Consider the following 18,759-nt stretch of genomic DNA (forward strand, 5'->3'; position numbering starts at 1 on the left):
ATTTTCCGAAAACGAGCATGCAAATTGACACACTTTATTGCTGCACTGCGCGGGTACAGCAGCATGCTGGTCGTGGTAAGGAAGCTAGTCTCAGGGGTGGATCCATGAACTTTTGCGGGGGGGGGGGGGGGGGGGTCATCAGCAAATCAGTGCTGAAATGTAAACAGGTTTTTTTTTTCTCCGGACAGTCGGCCTCCGTAATATCAATAGGGGAGGAGGCTGTTAAAGGGAAGATACAACATTTGCAAACATTACAAAACGAAATGATCAAATTATCACTAAATACCTTGCTGGATTGTTAGGGAATGACAGTCTAAAGCATTCTGTAAATCGTGGCTCCTGGTGTGCTGACATTGTTGAGAAAAATGGTATTTTTTCCAACGCTGGTCGGCCGACCAGCGTTGGAGAAAACTGGCTTATTTTCAAAACTGCTCCTAATATTTCATAATTAGTTTTTCCATGTTTTCTTTGCAATTGATTACACAACTGTGAAGGGGTACAAGCCTACTAGACTGACTCTCTGATCTTACAATTCCCCAAAGTCTATAAATTCTCCGTTTCGTCTTAAGTGGGGTCTGTGAACCAGACTACAGGAACATGAATGGTTTTCTTGGTTTTCCAACATCTACAAGTCCAAAACGTGAAACAAGTCATTTTAACAATATTTGCTAACACATACTTATCCTCCAAATCCATTTATTTCTGAAAATTGCAGCAAAAGCAAATGATGTACATTCCCTTTAAAATCCGAAAATCACGAACACTATATTACAGAAAAGTGTACAAATACCACCGTACCCCAGGTGGTTCTGTCCGAATGCCATGCACGGGCAGATATTATTAGCAGTATTTATTGTTCATAATTTCTTTGGGTGTCAGAGCCTTGGGGAACAATATTTGTAATACATTTATATAAACAACTTTTTTGAGTTCGAGCTGGGGACGGGGTTTCGACTCCCAAAATACCCCCTCTTGATCCGCTCCTGAGTCATGTTCCCAAATCAAAAGATTCTGACTACATTTGTATTTTTAATGAATCTTAGGTCTGGGAACCAGACTAGTAGCACGCTGTGCTGGTACATCAACCAATCCTCAACGGTCTACCAAACCAGCTTGGACACTAGGGCCTTTATCCAAGTTTGTTGTCAGTGTTTGCATTTTTGTCAACATCATTTTTACTTAGAAATTGCAAAAAGGTATTTCATGCCTGTGATTTAGAGACATGTTTGCTTTGTCCCCAGGCTGATCACATTTACCAACGCGCCGTAGGCCACAGGTTAGAGAACAGTGGCTTAAAGTCCTCAACCGGGCTGATCCACAACACCAACACCGGTTCCTAAGGCCATCGAAGGACCAAAGAGTTTGTTCAAGGCATTTTGGGGGTAAGCAATTAGCAGGGGCGAGCAAGCCTCATGATGGGGGGGGGGGGGGGGGTGACAGGAGTCAGAGTGGAACTGAACGTCGAAATCGTGAGCCATTTAGGTTTAGTACAGAATTCACACCGAAAGACATGGGCACTACAATAAAATACGGTTGATTACCAGTTTTGCTGACATTTCAAGGTAGTTTAGCCTACTAATTTCACAACTGTTCTTTCTAGTGGCCACAGATTGTAAACCAACGGAGAAGAACCCTCTTCCAAGTCTGTACCTTGGGTATATTTCAACGCCTATTTCAGAGGCTGCAGAAGCACGTAAACGGTGAGCTGAGAAAAGGAACCTACGCAGACATCGGGTAAAAAAATCTTGTAACAGCGGGCCCAGACCGGTGCAGCAACTCTACCATTACTTTGTGTTCAGTTCATCATAATGCTGCTTCTCAAAGTCATTAGAAGATTTAAACAAGACTATTCACGTCAAGTCACTGCTCTCATCCGTGAGAATAAAGCACTGATTCATAAAATTCGGTATCTTGGAAAAGAACTAAAATGTGAACGATCAGCTTCCTTGGCAGATGATCTCCGGAAGACTGACAATGATGCGTGGCTCTTTAAATTCTGTGGTGGGCAGATTTGTGCAACGGCCACTCAAGGAACATGTGAAAACAACTATGCCTGGACGTTATCAGCATTTGCCCGACCTAAGATGCATAATTGACTGCACAGAAATCTTCCTTGAGACGCCAAAGTATCTGTTTCAATACAAGCACCATAATACCGGAAAGTTCCTGATAAGTGTAGCGCCGAATTCTATGATAATGTATGTGTCTCGTGTGTGTGGTGGGCGAGTGTCTGATAATAGAACTGACGGTTCAGTGTGGATTTCTTGACCTGTTGGATCCTTATGACATGGTTCAGGCAATCAAAGGTTTTCTTAAACAAATCTACCTTTTTTTCAAATTTGCTGTATTTTTCTGTCAAATAACCATTTTTGCAGAATTCTGCCAGAAATCCGCCATAAAAATCCGTTTTGTCAAATTTTCTGTCAAACTCGTTTTGAAACCAAAAATCTGTCAAAGATAGCCGAAAATCGGCTGAAACGGTCACTATGCAAAGAAGTCCCCATACCTCACTTCCAAGATTCCCATTTGGAACCGGATCTGAAAATAGTAGGACGATGTTCGAGATAGCTGACCCTGACCAGTCTAAACTTTCAAGTGCTTATAATTATCGATGGTTAGAATTTCTGATTTTAGTGAATAGGGACACTTAATTTCACATACACCCCTCCCATGACACAAGCAGGAAATGACAAGGTCTGGGGATGCACCAAGAAACTGCTTCTTGTGGGAAATAATCAGACCACTATCTTTTCCTTGGAATTTCTTGTGTTGTCTAGCCATTTTCTTCTTATATGCCAATTTTGCATGCGGCTCAGTTGAATTGCCAAACCTCATGGCAACTGATTTGGGAACATTTTTATAACCCAGTATTACTTCGACCAATGAGGAACCATCAAGCGTGGGGTCTCGCTTCAGTGATGCAACCCATGTAAATACGTTATGAATTTTGCTTGCGGTTATCCTTCCTTGTCGATGTTCCAGCCACTCACTGGAAGACGACCGACGGACCGTGATGAGTTCAGTACTGATATCCTCTTTTGTAAGACAAACCTTGGGGACAAGCTGTGCATGATGTTGCATGTCATGTGGTACTATTACTACACATTTCCCCATCCATTGTCAGCCACCAGACTAATGTCAATGATAACGAATGATGAAGAGGTCAGTCTTCTCGAACAGTTGGACCATGGTTGGCATGGATGGACATGTACCAGTCTAGTCTTTAGCCTCATTTTGAAATCACTGGTCTTCCCTGTCATGTGCAAAAAATATTGGAGAAAAGTCTCCTTTAAAAATTGACAAATGATTGAGTTGAGCATGGTGAGTCTTCAAACATGTCAAAATTCGGGATGAAATAATAACTAAAATTTAGTTATTATTAGTGTAGTCTAAATTAAACTATCTAATCTGAGAGCACTGAGGACCTTTTCTTAAATTCTTTGCCCAAGAAAATTGCCCAAGAAATTTGTCGGAGAATTGTGTCACAGTGTCAGCTGAAGAGAAAGTAAAGTTGGCCTGATGGTTTTGTTTTTCATGTTTTTTCAGCACTCAATATCTGGCCCTAGCCCGGCACATTGCACGTATGATGTAGGCAGTACATGTACAGCATTGACCACAGCACAGTGACAGTTGACTTGATTGATTCAAGAATGATTCGGAAAGAAAACTAACGGATTTGAATACTGAATGAACTGCAGGGAGATGGATTTAATGTATCACTATTATCACTGTCAGCCTAAATATTAATGTGAGGACACAAAGTTTTGATCTTGTCCTATTCGCTGGGAAATCACGTGCGAAATTGATTATATTATGACAGCGCTTACGCTTACCGTTAGGCCAAAAAAAAAATAAGTCGGTCTCTGGTCAGCGCGCGCGTCGATTTTAATCATGCGCGTCGATCTTTTTTTTTCCAAAATGTTCCGCGGTAGCTCCAACAGCGCCCTCTATTTCCGCACCTCCTCATTTTTTTTTTTACCAAAGAGCACCAAGGAATGGGAAATTGCACCAAGGCAAATGATCGAAAGCACCAAGGCAAATTATGGAGGACACCAATGTACACGAGGACACCAAAAAAGCAAAATAGTACCCCACCTTGTCTGTACAATCCAAGCTTGAAGAAAAAAAAAAAGAAAGAGAAAAAAAAAAAGCCGCGTGGCCGCGTCAATTCCGGAACTTTGGTCTGACCAGAGACCGAATATTTTTTTTTTTTGGCCTTACTGCCGCACACCTCGCCGTCATTTTGAAACTTTTGATCGCAACTTCAAAATGAGGCTCTTTCACGCATGCGCATTTTTCGAAGTGTAGGCCTAAACCTGTGTATGACGATAGGGCCTTTTCGGGGTTTTTTTCGGGTCGAGTTTTGATCGGTTTCGGTTCCGATTCGGTTTATATCTATAATGTTTCGGGTCGGTTTGGCCAGGTCAACCCGACCAGATGCACAACATTAGTATTGGGCGGTTCCGGATTTTTTGGAGGCGGTTGATGAAATTGTTCCTACGTAAGATTTTCACCTGCAACATTTCCGAACAAAATACCCCCTACCTCCCTCACAAACTAAAAAAAAAGGGAAAAAATGCAGAAACGTTGCAAAGTTAAAATTGCTTATAACGATGACGGCCATATTGCACTGCGCTGTGACATTTTGTTTGTCGAAAGCGAATACTTGACATATCTGGGCAAAGAAATCATATTTTGTACTCAGAAAAAAGCTACATTTATTAATGGTATATAAAAAAGATAACTTAAATTTATGAAAACCCAGTTATTTTTAAAGAAGTCATATTTTCAGTTACTCAGACCAATTTTACGGAGACTTAAAGGGACACTGGGTCCTAGAACAGCCTAATTGGGCTACAAAACGCGCTTTGAACGAAATGATATTAATCTGAAAGAACATTTAAAAGTAGGATATAAACAACCACACAACTATCCTTCAAAACCGGGCGTTTTTGTGTTATTCCTGTATTATGCGTGCGAGAACGAATTTCGGGGTCCATTTTTGCGACCTCAAAAATTCGAACTGTTGTGATGCTAGTTGTGATTTCATCCGTAATCACAAGTGTTCGCCTTTTCCGGACGTGTAAGAAACCATATTTTGTGCGTTGGTGATTGGTCACCGCGCGCTGTTCGCGAGCACGATGCTGTCTATACATATCGTACGTACATTGAATGAAAGTGAAAACGACAGGAAAAGCGTATTCGTACTCCGTCGTGTCCGATTTAAACAACCGAGGGTTTTTTTTTTGTCTTTTCTTGGGAACGGTAAGACATTAGGTTGGTTTCCTTTGAACCAGATGTTTGAAATATGTAAACAATCAAAAACATGAAATTTTCGGGGATTGCTGGACCTAGTGCCCCTTTAAAACAGCCGTCATTATTTCGACATACAATTACCACCACTGACATTATCGTATACGTTTAGTGGAGCAGACGGGTATCACTATCTTACGGAGCCCCTAAGGGACAGGCATGATGATTTTTTTTGTGTGAAATAATATTTCGAGGGAACGAAATAAAAAAAATCATCATGCCTGTCCCTTTAGGGGCTCCGTACTATCTTGTCATTTAGCATCATTCGTATGAATGCTACATTCATGTTTCCACGTTCTTAATCCTCTAAAATCTTATTTCAGATGAATGACAGAACCTGTTCGATTGGCAATTCGCGGATAGCCTTGTATGTAAGTACTACACACTGGTGCAATTTCAGCTCACAACACATTGCGGAATTAAACGTGAAGGATGGAATGTTTTGACTTATAATCGACACATAGCGATCTGCCATATCTTCCCATAGGCCTACTACATTAGTGTATTCGCATGGTGTATTTGCTATGGGCTCACAGGAATGTGCCATGTTCACGAAAGGGTCATGCATAATAATGTCGCGCGATCGCGAGGTCATGATGCTCTGATGTGTTCTACGTTAGGGTTCAAACTCGACAGACAGCGAGACCGTTCAACTTGCGTGAACTCGCTACATGCTACTATCACTCGAGGTCGAATTGTTTCAACCATCAAGCACAATTGACTTTTGTCTTTTTGTAGTGTGTTTTTTCCCCTATCCGAGCAGACAAGAAGTCAGTTAAGGAAAATGCGGCTGATAATATGAAGAAAAACCCGGTCTTGATTCGTTTCTTTATTTTTTGACCGGTTTTTACATCCTGGAGAATAGGCATCAAATAACGATACATCGGGATAAAACAACCAAAACTATTGTGGGCGTGTAGTTTAAAAAGAGTAGAAAAAAAGGGAGTTGTAATGGATTAAAAAACAAAAGTATCCCTTGAATGTACCTTTGTGTACCGTAACCTTATTTCAATCTTCCTGTTCCCATTTTAAGGTGCCATTGTGGTTTCTAATTCTGCGCTAATGCAAATTTCCATAATTACAAGCAAAACTGTGATATCATTTGAGGCAGAAACCTACGTTTTGCATGTGCTTCAGCATAAAAGGTCACCTCAATTCTAAACAGTTACCTGTGGTTGTTTTTCTGTTTTCAGCGGTTCAATTGTGTATGACAGTAATACAATGGGAAAACATTATGCCTACATGCTTTCAACAAGCAGAAGTTTGAGAGTCTTTGGATAACGAATGTGTTCCTAAGGTGACATCACAGCAACAACGACCCTCAGTTGTGAAGCACTTTTCCTGCACTTTCCATTTTTACCCAAAATTGATGTCTCATAGCTTTTAAACATTTCCGAGGAATGGATATTTGCTACAAATATCATCCAGTGTAAAATTCATATGATGAATTCTTTAAATTGACCATTTCTTATATTCAAATTCATCAGAGAAAAATTCCACATGCTTATAGCTGAATCAATTTGGGCATTTTTATCATTTTATTTCAAATTTTGGTCAACCTATTTTAGTACTTGGTCAGTGATATTTGTCAGCATTCAGACATCGAATTCGTCTTATATCAATCAATTTAATCCATCAATTTGCATGGTGTTATGTAAGTGTATTTAACTCTGAGAGCAGTTACCAAAGAAAAGTGTAATTATATATTTACCAAAAACGACAAAATATAGATTATTTTCAAATTTATAAACTAATAAAACAAGTGTAAATGAAATAAGAACATTTCTAAAACTAGGATGACACTTAGTTCTCCGTGTGGCATTGCGTGTGCCCAACATGTACTCTAACGTGTTTTAAGAAGATCAAACCAAAAGAAACCAACAATAAGTTTATACAGAAATAAGGAAATAAAAACGTTTAAAATATTTTTATCTTATCAGCCACTGAAGCAGGAAGAAGCATATAATCCACTGATAACAATACAAGTGCACTTTATCTACTTATTGTTTCTTCATAAATATATTGTTTGTTTAACAGTAATCCGGAGGTCATAGGTTCAAACCCCCATCCATTCAATTTCGTTGTTCAACTTTAAAATATTATCATGCACCTAGTCAGTTTCCCTGTTTGTTTTCTTTGAAAAGTTTTAAAAATACGTTCGATTCATTTGTTTTGGCACTTTTGGCATGGTGTTACATCTTAGTTTTGACATTTGTTTGTAATTGTTAGCAATTATTCTTCTCGTTTGTTAATTCATATTTAGTTAATGTGTTTATTGGTAATCTTTACATTTTTCTTTTGGTTATTGTTCTCTGACTTCAGTACACGTATAGTCTGATAACTGATTACATAATGCGAACGAACGTGCCGGATTATGCTCGAGAACGCATCGAAAATTCTTAAGCACACACCGAACTAATTTACTTCACACAAGGTCTTTTGGGGCAAGGTCCTTTTTGGGGGGATGAAAATATTTTAAAAACAATGCGATGTCGAGATAATATCAATTGCGATGTCGTGAAATATATTATGTACGGCATTGTTGTCCCTTTCAGGGCCATCATAGATCATTATGAACATGTGTTCGCGACATTAACAATATGCATGACCCCTTCTTCAAAAAAACCCTCACTTAACTACATGCTTCAATAGCGAGCACTTGGTATGCAAAAACAATTAATAAAAAAAAATCGCAGCCCGGTTGCGCAAGCGCAGTAAATTCAATATGGCCGCAACGGACAGCGATTTCAACAATTGCGATGAAAAATTGAGAAAATCACCGTTTTGAGGTAAAATCATCAATCCAGACAGGGTAGCCTGGATAAATGAGTTGATCGCTAGATCGTTTGGAAGGCCTGGATTTTTGGAGACGTTGAAATGAGCTCAAGTTGCAGTGGTACAAATGTCATCTGTAACGCCCTGTTGTTTTTCATCAGCCTGGAAAAGGAAACACGTTAGTGTCGGGATCCAGAGCCTAGATAGCGAGCTGCATTAAGCCACATAACAGGGAAATTGGCCTGTGGTTAAGCGTTCTCTGCACAGCAACGCGGGAACACCACAGACGAAGGAAGTTACACAAACTCTGGCATTTGAACAGACCGACATCACGTCCATATAAACGGAGTCGATTGTGTAGAATTAAAATGGCGTTCGATTGCATCGACAAAATCGTCAGGTTGTGCTTCTTCAACTACGGTGGATTCATCGCGAGGCACCCGATTCCCTTTCTTCTGGTGCCGCTACTTGTTGCCGGAGCACTGGGGGCTGGGATGTTGTTTCTGACGGAGGAACAGAGCGTGGAGAACCTGTTCACTCCTGAAAATGGCCAGGCCAAGACGGACAGAAACGCGGTGGAAACATTATTTGCCGAGCACGGTGACAATGACACGTTGGTGTCACGTCTGACGAGACTTGGTCGGGCTGGCAGCGTGATTATACGGCACAAGGATGGACAGAACATCCTGACCCAGGCGGCCATGGATGACATTTTAGATTTACACGAGCAGATCATGAGCACCAGCATCAAACACGAGAACAAAAACTACACATTCAGCGATCTCTGCGTGAAATGGAACGGTGTTTGTAACGAAAACCCCATACTGGCTGCCTATGATTACAACTCGTCTAAGGTTCCGTCAACCACCCTGACATTTCCCCTCTATACCTCACCAGCCGATAACACCGTAACTTATTTTCTCGGTGGAGGACTAGCTGGAGTGAGTTTTGTATCAGGTTCTCAAGATGATGTCCTCTCGGCTGAGGTCATTAAGTTGTCCTACTTCTTACGGTATGAAGACAGCGTGGAGGACCAGCAAAGCGCCTTGTGGGAGGAAAAGTTTCTGGAAGTGGCTGAGGCTTTCACGTCATCGGTCATCACAGTAACTCGCGAGGTGTCTTCTACTCTAGAGAGCGAGTTGGATAAAGCTAGTTCCAGTGTCGTTAAGGACTTTTCTATCACGTTCACCATCGTGATCACGTTCAGTATCTGTTCTTGCGTGATGCTAGACTGGGTGCGTAGCAAGCCCTGGCTGGCTGCATGTGGTGTCCTATCTGCCGGCCTGGCCGTGCTTTCATCATTCGGGCTGATGAGCTATATTGGAGTACCGTACATTAATGTCGTCGGCTCAGCACCATTTCTCATCCTCGGTGAGTAAACCTTACTTTACGGAGCATAAAAAAACACTTTATAATCACACGTGTACAGTAACACCCGCGAGGGATTTAAACAGACGACACAATATCCCAATGTCAACTTAGGTAACTAAATTCTTCAGAAATAATAATTTTTTCTGATAGGGTGATAAGTTTGTCATGTAGTTCATTTCTGTAATTAAAAGTACAATATGAAATACAGGACTAGACATCCTCAATGTACACTTTTTCAATCATGTGTTACACGAATCAACGGTAAATCAGTCTGGTTCTGGTGTTAATGTTATGACGTCGTGTCAAAGAATAGGACCAGCAACTGATTTCAGGAGACTCATCGTAACTTACGATGCATCGCAACACGACAAACAGAACATAATGCTTTTTCGCATTTACACAAAGTCATGTTTGCTGTGTTTGTCCTTTCCAGTCCCTTTTGAGAGTGCATGATACTTCAAAATGCTCAGAATAATTAGAAAAACAACGCTTTATCACATACCTATTCTGAATTCAATTTGACATTTCATGTCAAACTATGCACACAGAAAAAAAAAATCATTTTAAAAATTAATAAAATATTAGTTGATAACGTCATCATGACATCATTTCATATTGCAATACTTTTATCATTATCTAACTTCCCACCAAGTTTCATCACGATCGGACCTTCACTTGTGCTTTGAAAAAATAAATTGCATTTATTATAAGGTCATCGTGACGTCACATCTTTTACAAAATTGTGTGCACATACATATGACCTAAGAACCCTAATGCAAAAAGAATTTCGAATTTTGCATGGTGGGTTTGAGATAATGTGGCTAAGAGGTAAAAAACAAACAAACAAAAAACAATTTAACATATAACACATCCCGGTCTATACATACCGAGTTTCGACCCAATCGGACTTACAGTTCTGTAGATATAGGATTTTAAAGAGTGCATATTTGTGACCACGTCACGTGACCCATGATGACGTCATCATGAGTCACTCTTCGGGACACACCTTTTTTATAGGGACTATGCCTATGCTGACTTACAACGATTTACGACAAAGATGAATGCCAAACATTGAGCGGTACAAACATCGTGTACAAAGTCTGGGGAATTTTTCATGGAACAAACAGAAGAAAGAAACTAGAGGTCTATGTCTGTTTGAAACAGAACATAGGGCTTTTCCGCATTATGATTTTTGTATGACTTTGTGCTTTTTAGATTATATAATAGTACATGTTTTTATGTACATTATTTTTAAAAATAAAACAAATAATATACTCATCAAGTTCAAAGTTCATTTTATGTCAACATTTTGCTAAATTGTAACTGTTGAAATTCAATATAGTACTGATTTTCAACCTGTGGCGTCCCCTGTTGCCTTAAAAAATTCGCTTTGTCGACAAATCGAATTGAACTTCCACCCACCCATGTACTATGCACACATACGATCAAAACTTACATAATTATAGCCTATGTACGGGGAACAGGAAAACGCGGAGAAACACTTCATCACTTTGACAAATGACCCACACGCATTGCAACGCAACATGTAGGCCTACATACATGTACATGCGGTCGTATTAACGTAGATAGGCCTAATACAGGGCACATGGAAATGGGGAGAAACACTGTTTTGTATACGACGTCTATGTGGCTTGGAATCTGATCATAATGTCACCAGAAAGCAACTTTTTTTTTTACAATTGCATACGGATTATGTCGGGGCACAGGAAAACGCGGAGAGACACTGCTTCACTTTCGCCGTAAATGACCAGCGCAATTGTACTTACAACATGTATATGGGTGTACCAGTACATGATTTGTATTAGTTCGAGACATGCATATGCACTGTACGGGGCACAGTGAAACGCGTAGAAACACTACTAAATATAAAGTCTATGTGGCTTTGCAAACTATACTGATTAAGACAAAAATCTGATTGTAATGTCACCCGAATGCAACTTTATTTTAGAAAATGAGAATATGTTAATGTGGTCTTGGTCTGTACCAAGTTTTGAGTCGATCAGATCAAAAACTGTCAATTTTTCTGATAAAAGAAAACCATAAAAAAAAATCAGCCCACGATGTCATTATGACTTCATTTTAGATTTTGCATACTAGTACCATTATCTATTTATCCACCAAGTTTCATGACGATCGGATCTTCCCCGTGTCGAAAATGGCATTTTTAATGACGTCATCATGACGTCACAGACTTGTATTTTTGTTTGTGCATACATGTACGCCCTAACAAAGCCGTAACATTTTTTTTTTGAATTTGGTGACAGAGGTGGTCTGCCCTACTTTGATTCTAGGGTTGGGGTCTGTCCACTAATAAAAGATGGATGAAGCTGGACACCAATCGGTGACTTTGTATTGTTTATTCAGAAATGCTAGGGAATAAGAAACCCAGGGTCAGTCTAGCCTTGATGTTGTCTCATAAATCAAGTGGTGGCTGCACGTTCTGCCTGCCTGGAACTGATCACCAAAAATCCACAATCCGTTCAATTTTTTGGAAGGCTGTCACTCCGTGACATTTGCGTGTACCCATGCATGTGTGCGAATTGCTCACCGTGCTGTACACACACATGAGTTCTCATCGGGAAAAACCCATCAGCACGCAATACACGGAGGCGGTGTCATAGCAAAATGGAACCCCACATCTTTTTCGAGCGAATTCGTATGCATGCACAGCCGCGGTTTCGTATAAAACCGTATAATTCGTATAATACACCCACAACTTCCCTGCTTTTATGCCATGCGACCCGAATGGCACGTATGTTCACGACCATGATGTAATGTTGAATGTTGGTGTACGGAATGGGGTTTGTGGAGGTAGTTATGGACAGCTCGAACTTGTCAATGCACATTTTGCATTGTGGTCTTGGCTTGTACATATTGAAACACAATAATTTTTGGGAATTTTTATCGTTATTAAACTCGGTGGGTAGGTAGGCATTGATAATAGTTTTCAATACCTGAAGTGACGTCATGATGACGTCATCAACTGTTTTTATTATTTTTTTACTTTTAATTTATTTTTTCTCATTGCAAAATTTAACATGATTTTTTTTCAAATACAATCCAGTTAAAACTGGACACATACTTAGACCACCATCTGAAGATGCATTCCAAATCATGACGTCATGATGATCTCATCGGCGACAACGTGACACACCCTTAAAGTTGCATTTTGTTTGCAGGCTATATCCTGAAGTACATGTTCGATTGAGTTGGACGATTGGATTAAAACTTTGTGTACATAGTAAGGGATGTGTAATAGATGAAAACTGAAGTGATGTCATCATGTGAATTTTTATCGATTTCTCATTTTTCTGTATTCATCTCACGATCGAAACGTGACTTTTTGAAACACATATAAGGGAATGAATGATCGTTATCAAACTCGGTGGGTAGTTAGATATTGATACTAGTATTTATAATATGAGGTGACGTCATGATGACGTCATTAACTTGTTTTACAGATTGACTTCAACTAGGCATAGACTTAGACTAATGCATCTTTGCTAAAGGTGGTCCTGAACTAGTGACATTGTGATGGCGTCATCAATGGTTATGTGATATCATCTTAAGGTGCTTAAATTAAAGTTCTATATTGACCGATTTTGTTGAACTTTTGTATATAGACAGGGAGGTGTTAAGTATGAATATTGAAATGACGTCATGATGACGCCATCATGTGATTCTATTTAGATTATTGAAATTGTAACGTTTATTGCAGTATCTCACATACGCAATGTGCAAAACATCTATGTATGTTTTTAGCTGTATGCACAAAGTTTCAAATAATGTGTGACGTAATCGGAACGTCATCAAAAATTATAGTATTTTGAAAACATATGAGAAGAATGCCCGGATGCTTGGAACTTGCAGGGTAGTTAGATAATGTCAATGGTACTCACTGTGTGAAATGACGGCACGATGATATTCATCAGTTGATTTATTTTGCAATTGTAATAGTTTTTAAGTTTGAAAGTTATATTTAAACGTCCGATAACTAACAGTTAATATAACTGCATATGGTCCAAAAAAGCTGAAAACGTTTCTAAAATATGAAATGCGGAAAAGCTGTATGTGCTGTTCATCGAACAGAAATAGACCTAGTTTAATTGGTACAATTTATTTGTCGGTTCAAAGTTTAAATGTGCGGATGTCAATGCATAACATTAAGCAAAGTAACCTAACCCTAAAAATAACCTCATAAAGAAAACATTTTTTTTTCTTTTCTATTAATTACTGTTACTGACTAAAAAGCTTAAAATTAAGAATTACATTCATTGGGTGATATTAATACTTACTACTGGATCCAGTCTGTAACATTAAACAGCAAAATGGATCAAGTTTTGGTGTCTAGATTTTATTGGCAGATGGGAAAATGTGCCTTGTTTGGAATTTACTTTTGAAAACAAATGACTGTCAAACATAATTGTACACGTACGTGTGTATCAGGCATGTGAGACAAAAACACCCTGAAAGTAGTTAGGAAGGTAGCATTGTGATATAAATATGGGGAAACGCATAGTCATCATAGCATAGTCATCATAGCAGCTGATGTCAGAAGAGATACAAGTACGGATTCCTTGTCAATCTTACAGTTTCGAATAGTTTTCAAATTACTTTTGCTTGTTTTTCATTGCTTACATGGTTCTGCCCCTGGATATAATTCTGATTTGCTCATTTCTTACAACCCTGCTAGGTACCTCAGGTCTGCAAATTCGTCCCTGCTTGTTGTGCCTAAAACTATTAAATCTTGGGGGGAACGTTCATTTTCTCATGCTGGACCTATGTTATGGAACAAACTTCCTCAAAATATTCGTGATAGTGCTACTTCCCATGAGTTTAAATGTGCTCTGATGACCCACCTATTCCAAGCAGCATTTCATTAATCACCCAGTTTGATTTCACTCTCATATGTACTGTTTCATATTCATGTATTTTCATTTGTGCGTACTTTTGTTCCCTGCTGTTTTTGCTGTTCATGTTTATTTGTTTGTTTCTCTGCGCCTTGAGCATCTAATCAAGATGGATTTGGCGCATTATAAATGCTCTTTATTATTATTATTATTATTATTATTATTATAGTGTATTATTGGAAAGCAATTATTTGGTTTGACAATTTGTTTTCAAGATTTCTTAATGGTTTCCCTCTATCTTAACAGGTATTGGAGTTGATGATATGTTCATCATGTTGGCTGCTTGGCGACAGACTGATGTCAGATGGCCAGTGGAACTACGCATGCGCCATGCCTTCTCTGAAGCCGCCATGTCTATTACCATCACGTCCGTTACAGACTCTCTGGCCTTTGGAATTGGCGCCATTACGTTCTTCAGATCTGTCCGTATATTCTGCATGTACACGGGTGTGGCCGTCATCTTTGCCTACGCCTATCAGATCACTTTCTTCGGCGCCTGTATGGTGCTGACTGGTCGTCGCGAGGCAGCTAACCGACATTGCATGTCCTGCCTCAAAGTCCGACCTAAGAATGAGTCTAAGTCAACAGCCTACACCATATTCTGCGCTGGTGGTTCTCCACACCAACCCAGAGTCAGGGAGGGTGGTGACACTAACGACCACGCCCTCATGCTGTTCTTCAAGAATTACTACGGCCCGTTTATCACGCGTTGGTGGGTGGTGATTCTGACTATATTACTGTTTCTGGGCTACCTGGGCACCGCCATCTACGGATGCACCCAGGTTCGCGAAGGTCTCACTCTCCGCAACCTTGCCAGAGATGACTCCTACGCAGCCCACTTTTTGGATGATGAATCGCAGTTTTTCACGACCTACGGCCTTCAAGTTTCGCTGGTCTTCACGGAGCCCATAGACGTGTGGAATCCTGTGGTGCAAGATCTCATGGAGGAAACCTTAGCTGAGATGGAGGAGAATGAGTATGCGTACGGTAAGGATCAGAATCTGACTGTGTCTTGGCTGAGAGATTATCTGGAGTTCCTGCAAACCATCGGCCTCAGTAATCCAACCCAGACTCAGTTTGTAGACATATTGCGAGAGAATTTCCTGAAGATTCCAGCCTACCAGAAATACTCCTTAGATGTCGTCTTCAGTGACAATGGCACCACTGTGGCGGCAACAAGATTCTTTGTCACCACCAAGGACTTGGATTCCACAGACAAAGAGCGATTCATGATGACAGATATGAGGGAGATAGCCGAGAACTCAGAACTTCCCGCTATAGCTTACCATCCGGCCTTTATTTTCTTCGATCAATACATAGCCATCCTACCTAACACACTGCAGAACATGTTTATCGCTGTGGGCGCCATGTTCATCGTGGCCCTGCTCATGATCCCCAACCCCATCTGTTCTCTCATTGTCACCCTTTCCGTAGCCTCCATCGTCACAGGGGTGGTCGGGTTCATGACCCTGTGGCAGGTCAACCTCGACTCCATCGCCATGACCAACCTCATACTCTGCATAGGTTTCAGTGTGGATTTCTCAGCCCACATCACCTATGCTTACATAGCAGCTAACACAGGCCGTCGTCGCAGTAACGTTATTTACGCCCTATTCTCCCTTGGAATGCCGATCGTTCAAGGATCCCTTTCTACCATACTCGGTGTCGTAGTTCTCGCCTTCACAGACTCTTACATCTTCCGGACTTTCTTCAAGACCATGTTTCTCGTGATCTCCCTTGGAGCGCTGCACGGACTGCTCTTTCTGCCAGTAATGTTCTTGCTCACAATTCCCGTTAAGTCTCGCTGAGTGGAGGATTCTAGTGAGAAGATTTGTTGGCTCTGACAACACTTTGTGCACAGGCAGATATTATTAACAGTAGAATTATCATAATTGAAATTAGTGCCAAAATTGTTTTAAGACAGAGCTGGGGGAGGGGCGACCTACCCCCCCCCTTCGGATCCGTGCCTTGTACACGGACCATTTGAAGGCCTGACGTCCACATAACTATGTGGACATTTTGTAAATACATAAATAAAAATGCATATTACCGATTGCCTACAGTGACCCAAACAATTAGTTGTATCCATTTTAATAACCAGTAAATACTCTCAGACACTAACTTAAAGGGCACATATCCATCATGTTTGTTCATCTTGTATACATGAACAGTTAATTTCTTTGTCAATGTAAGATAAAATTGTCTACTAATGTGCCGTCTGTATGTAATTTAAAAAAATAATAAATGCAACACTGTTGTTTTTAGTATGAATAAAGTAACTATCATTAAGCAAACACCTAAAAAATGGAAGGGCTTTTGAAGTTAATTAAATGTAACCTTATCAAATATGGCTGAAATATACCAGCCTTCAAATTGTTCATCAATTGGACGTAGACAGTAGGCCCGTGTGAATGCCTGATGTGCTCCCCTCCCCCTGCCCCACTCAAAATGTTAAGAAGCAAATAGTGTAATGTTTCAAAAAAAAGCAGGATGTTCGGCATAACTTGTCATTTTTTCATGTGAGTACATCGACATTTGGTACAAACAGTTTTTTTCTGAGGTGATGATCAATCAAATTAACAAGTTTTGGCGCTGAGTGACGCTATTCCAACCTTAGGATTTTTAAGTTTAGTTGCTTACGATGATTTAATACACGTATTCCATTTTCATATTCAAGAACTGTCAACAAAACCAAGAACCAAGAAATTTCTGCAGAGAGGTAAAAACACTAAAAGCGGCTTTATAGGCGGAAGTGGCAGCCATCTGATTCCCAGTGTGTATTAAAGTTGGTGCCGTGGGAATACATTTTGGGCGTACTTAGAGAGCTTTATAGAGCCTGGCAAAGAAAAAATGATTGATCACAACAATGCAATTTTCTTTCTTGTTTCCTCGTTGGTCCTATGACCCTGAAGTATTGTTGATAATGAAAGGGTAATGTAAAAAAAACCACTATGTTTATTTCATTGCGTTCATTAAAAAAATAGTGTTCATTCAAATGATTGTCATTGCGAGTAACCTCCACTAGAAACTTCCGAGAGAAAACAGTCAACGTTACTGTAAACTGGCCAGCCCTCTGATCTATCTTAATCCTTTGTCCAAACAGTGGCTTTAAAATCCCTAACACTTATTAGTGTAATAAAGCCACATGCGCTGTCACACAGCTGATAGTGACAAGTGCAGGGGATTAGCAGTCGTATCTGATAACAGGGGCCAGTTTGTTGTCAAAGGGATTAACAAGATCAGTACTGTATTCCTTCGGAGTTTACTCGAGAAGCTGCTAGAAGCACTTACACCTGATGGCAATCAAAACTTTCATTGCAATTTTGTATGCAAAGAGGTTCTACAGAATGAAGGACGAGATAAGAAGGGTAATTGCGATTGGCATGGTGATTAAACCAAAAGTAATATTCACATTTGTTTTGGACTGTGAATTTTAGAAATGATTGTGCGAACTGCTTTAATTAAGTTATACTAATGTTCATCGTGCAATTTAAAGATAAATTATTTTTTTTATTTATGGTTCGTTACTTTTCTCATTTCAACTTGTTAAATTGCATTTCCGAAGCTCAACTTGTTTGTTTCTGCAGTTCCTTAATTTATTTTATAATACTTGACTGCAGGTGTATATTGTATTTCAATAAAAAAAATTACCACTTACAGTATTTGTAATTATCGTATATGACAATAGGGTAAAGACATGGTTTTTGGATAAAAGGTAAGCAATGGAAGACAGTCTAGAGTAATTTTACATATTTTCTTACTTTGCACGAAGTCATACAAACTTGTAAACTGCGTATCCGAATTTCGCTTCATTTGTTTCTGCGGTTCCTAAAAACGCATTTATACTTGGCTGCAGATGTATGTCGTATTTCGGTAAAACTTTTACCTCTCACAGTATTTGTATTTATCATGTATGCATGACAATAATAGACAAGCTTCTTGCATTAAAATTGTAACGGACGACCGTGTGGAATGACTCCTTTCTACAGTTTGCTTTAGTTTTGGAGATAATAATATATAGGAACTAAAAGCTTGAAACCTTTATTCGCTGATGAAAATACGAACAGGCAAGTCTGAAACGGCTTTCGTGTCAGATGTAAACAGACATATAAGAAAAATCTGTTGACATACTTAAGCCCATCATGCAGGCCCGTATTAGGCATAGAAAGCAGTGTGCCTCGGGACTACGAACAATTTGAAGGCCTACGAAAAATTCGAGGGCCTACGGAAATATCGCAGTGTTCCATAACACATAAAACGGCTATCGCATCAGATGTAAACAGATATAATAAAAACCAAAATCTGTTGACATACGTAAGCCCATCAGGTGTATTTATACTAACCCATACCCTGGTAAATAATAACGTCT

At 39.7% G+C, this 18,759-nt stretch overlaps 1 protein-coding gene across 1 annotated transcript; it reads left to right on the top strand.

The window, feature by feature from the left end:
- The first annotated feature begins 1,615 nt into the window (after positions 1–1,615).
- On the top strand, positions 1,616–18,366 carry LOC119729216 (patched domain-containing protein 3-like). The gene is made up of 4 exons (XM_038201785.1): positions 1,616–1,734; positions 5,637–5,684; positions 8,250–9,459; positions 14,637–18,366. Exons 3-4 carry the CDS (start codon positions 8,457–8,459, stop codon positions 16,196–16,198), a joined length of 2,565 nt encoding a protein of 854 aa, XP_038057713.1. The 5' UTR covers positions 1,616–1,734; positions 5,637–5,684; positions 8,250–8,456; the 3' UTR covers positions 16,199–18,366.
- The last annotated feature ends 393 nt before the right edge of the window (positions 18,367–18,759 follow it).

The sequence above is a fragment of the Patiria miniata genome, unplaced genomic scaffold, assembly GCF_015706575.1.
Source record: "Patiria miniata isolate m_02_andy unplaced genomic scaffold, ASM1570657v1 HiC_scaffold_1, whole genome shotgun sequence".
Lineage (NCBI taxonomy): Eukaryota > Metazoa > Echinodermata > Asteroidea > Valvatida > Asterinidae > Patiria > Patiria miniata.

Excerpts from the sequence above, each read along its gene's own strand:
- LOC119729216 (XM_038201785.1), top strand. The coding sequence starts at position 8,457 with ATGGCGTTCGATTGCATCGACAAAATCGTCAGGTTGTGCTTCTTCAAC. Across the intron at positions 9,460-14,636 it reads AGCACCATTTCTCATCCTCG|GTATTGGAGTTGATGATATG; the intron begins GTGAGTAAACCT and ends CTATCTTAACAG.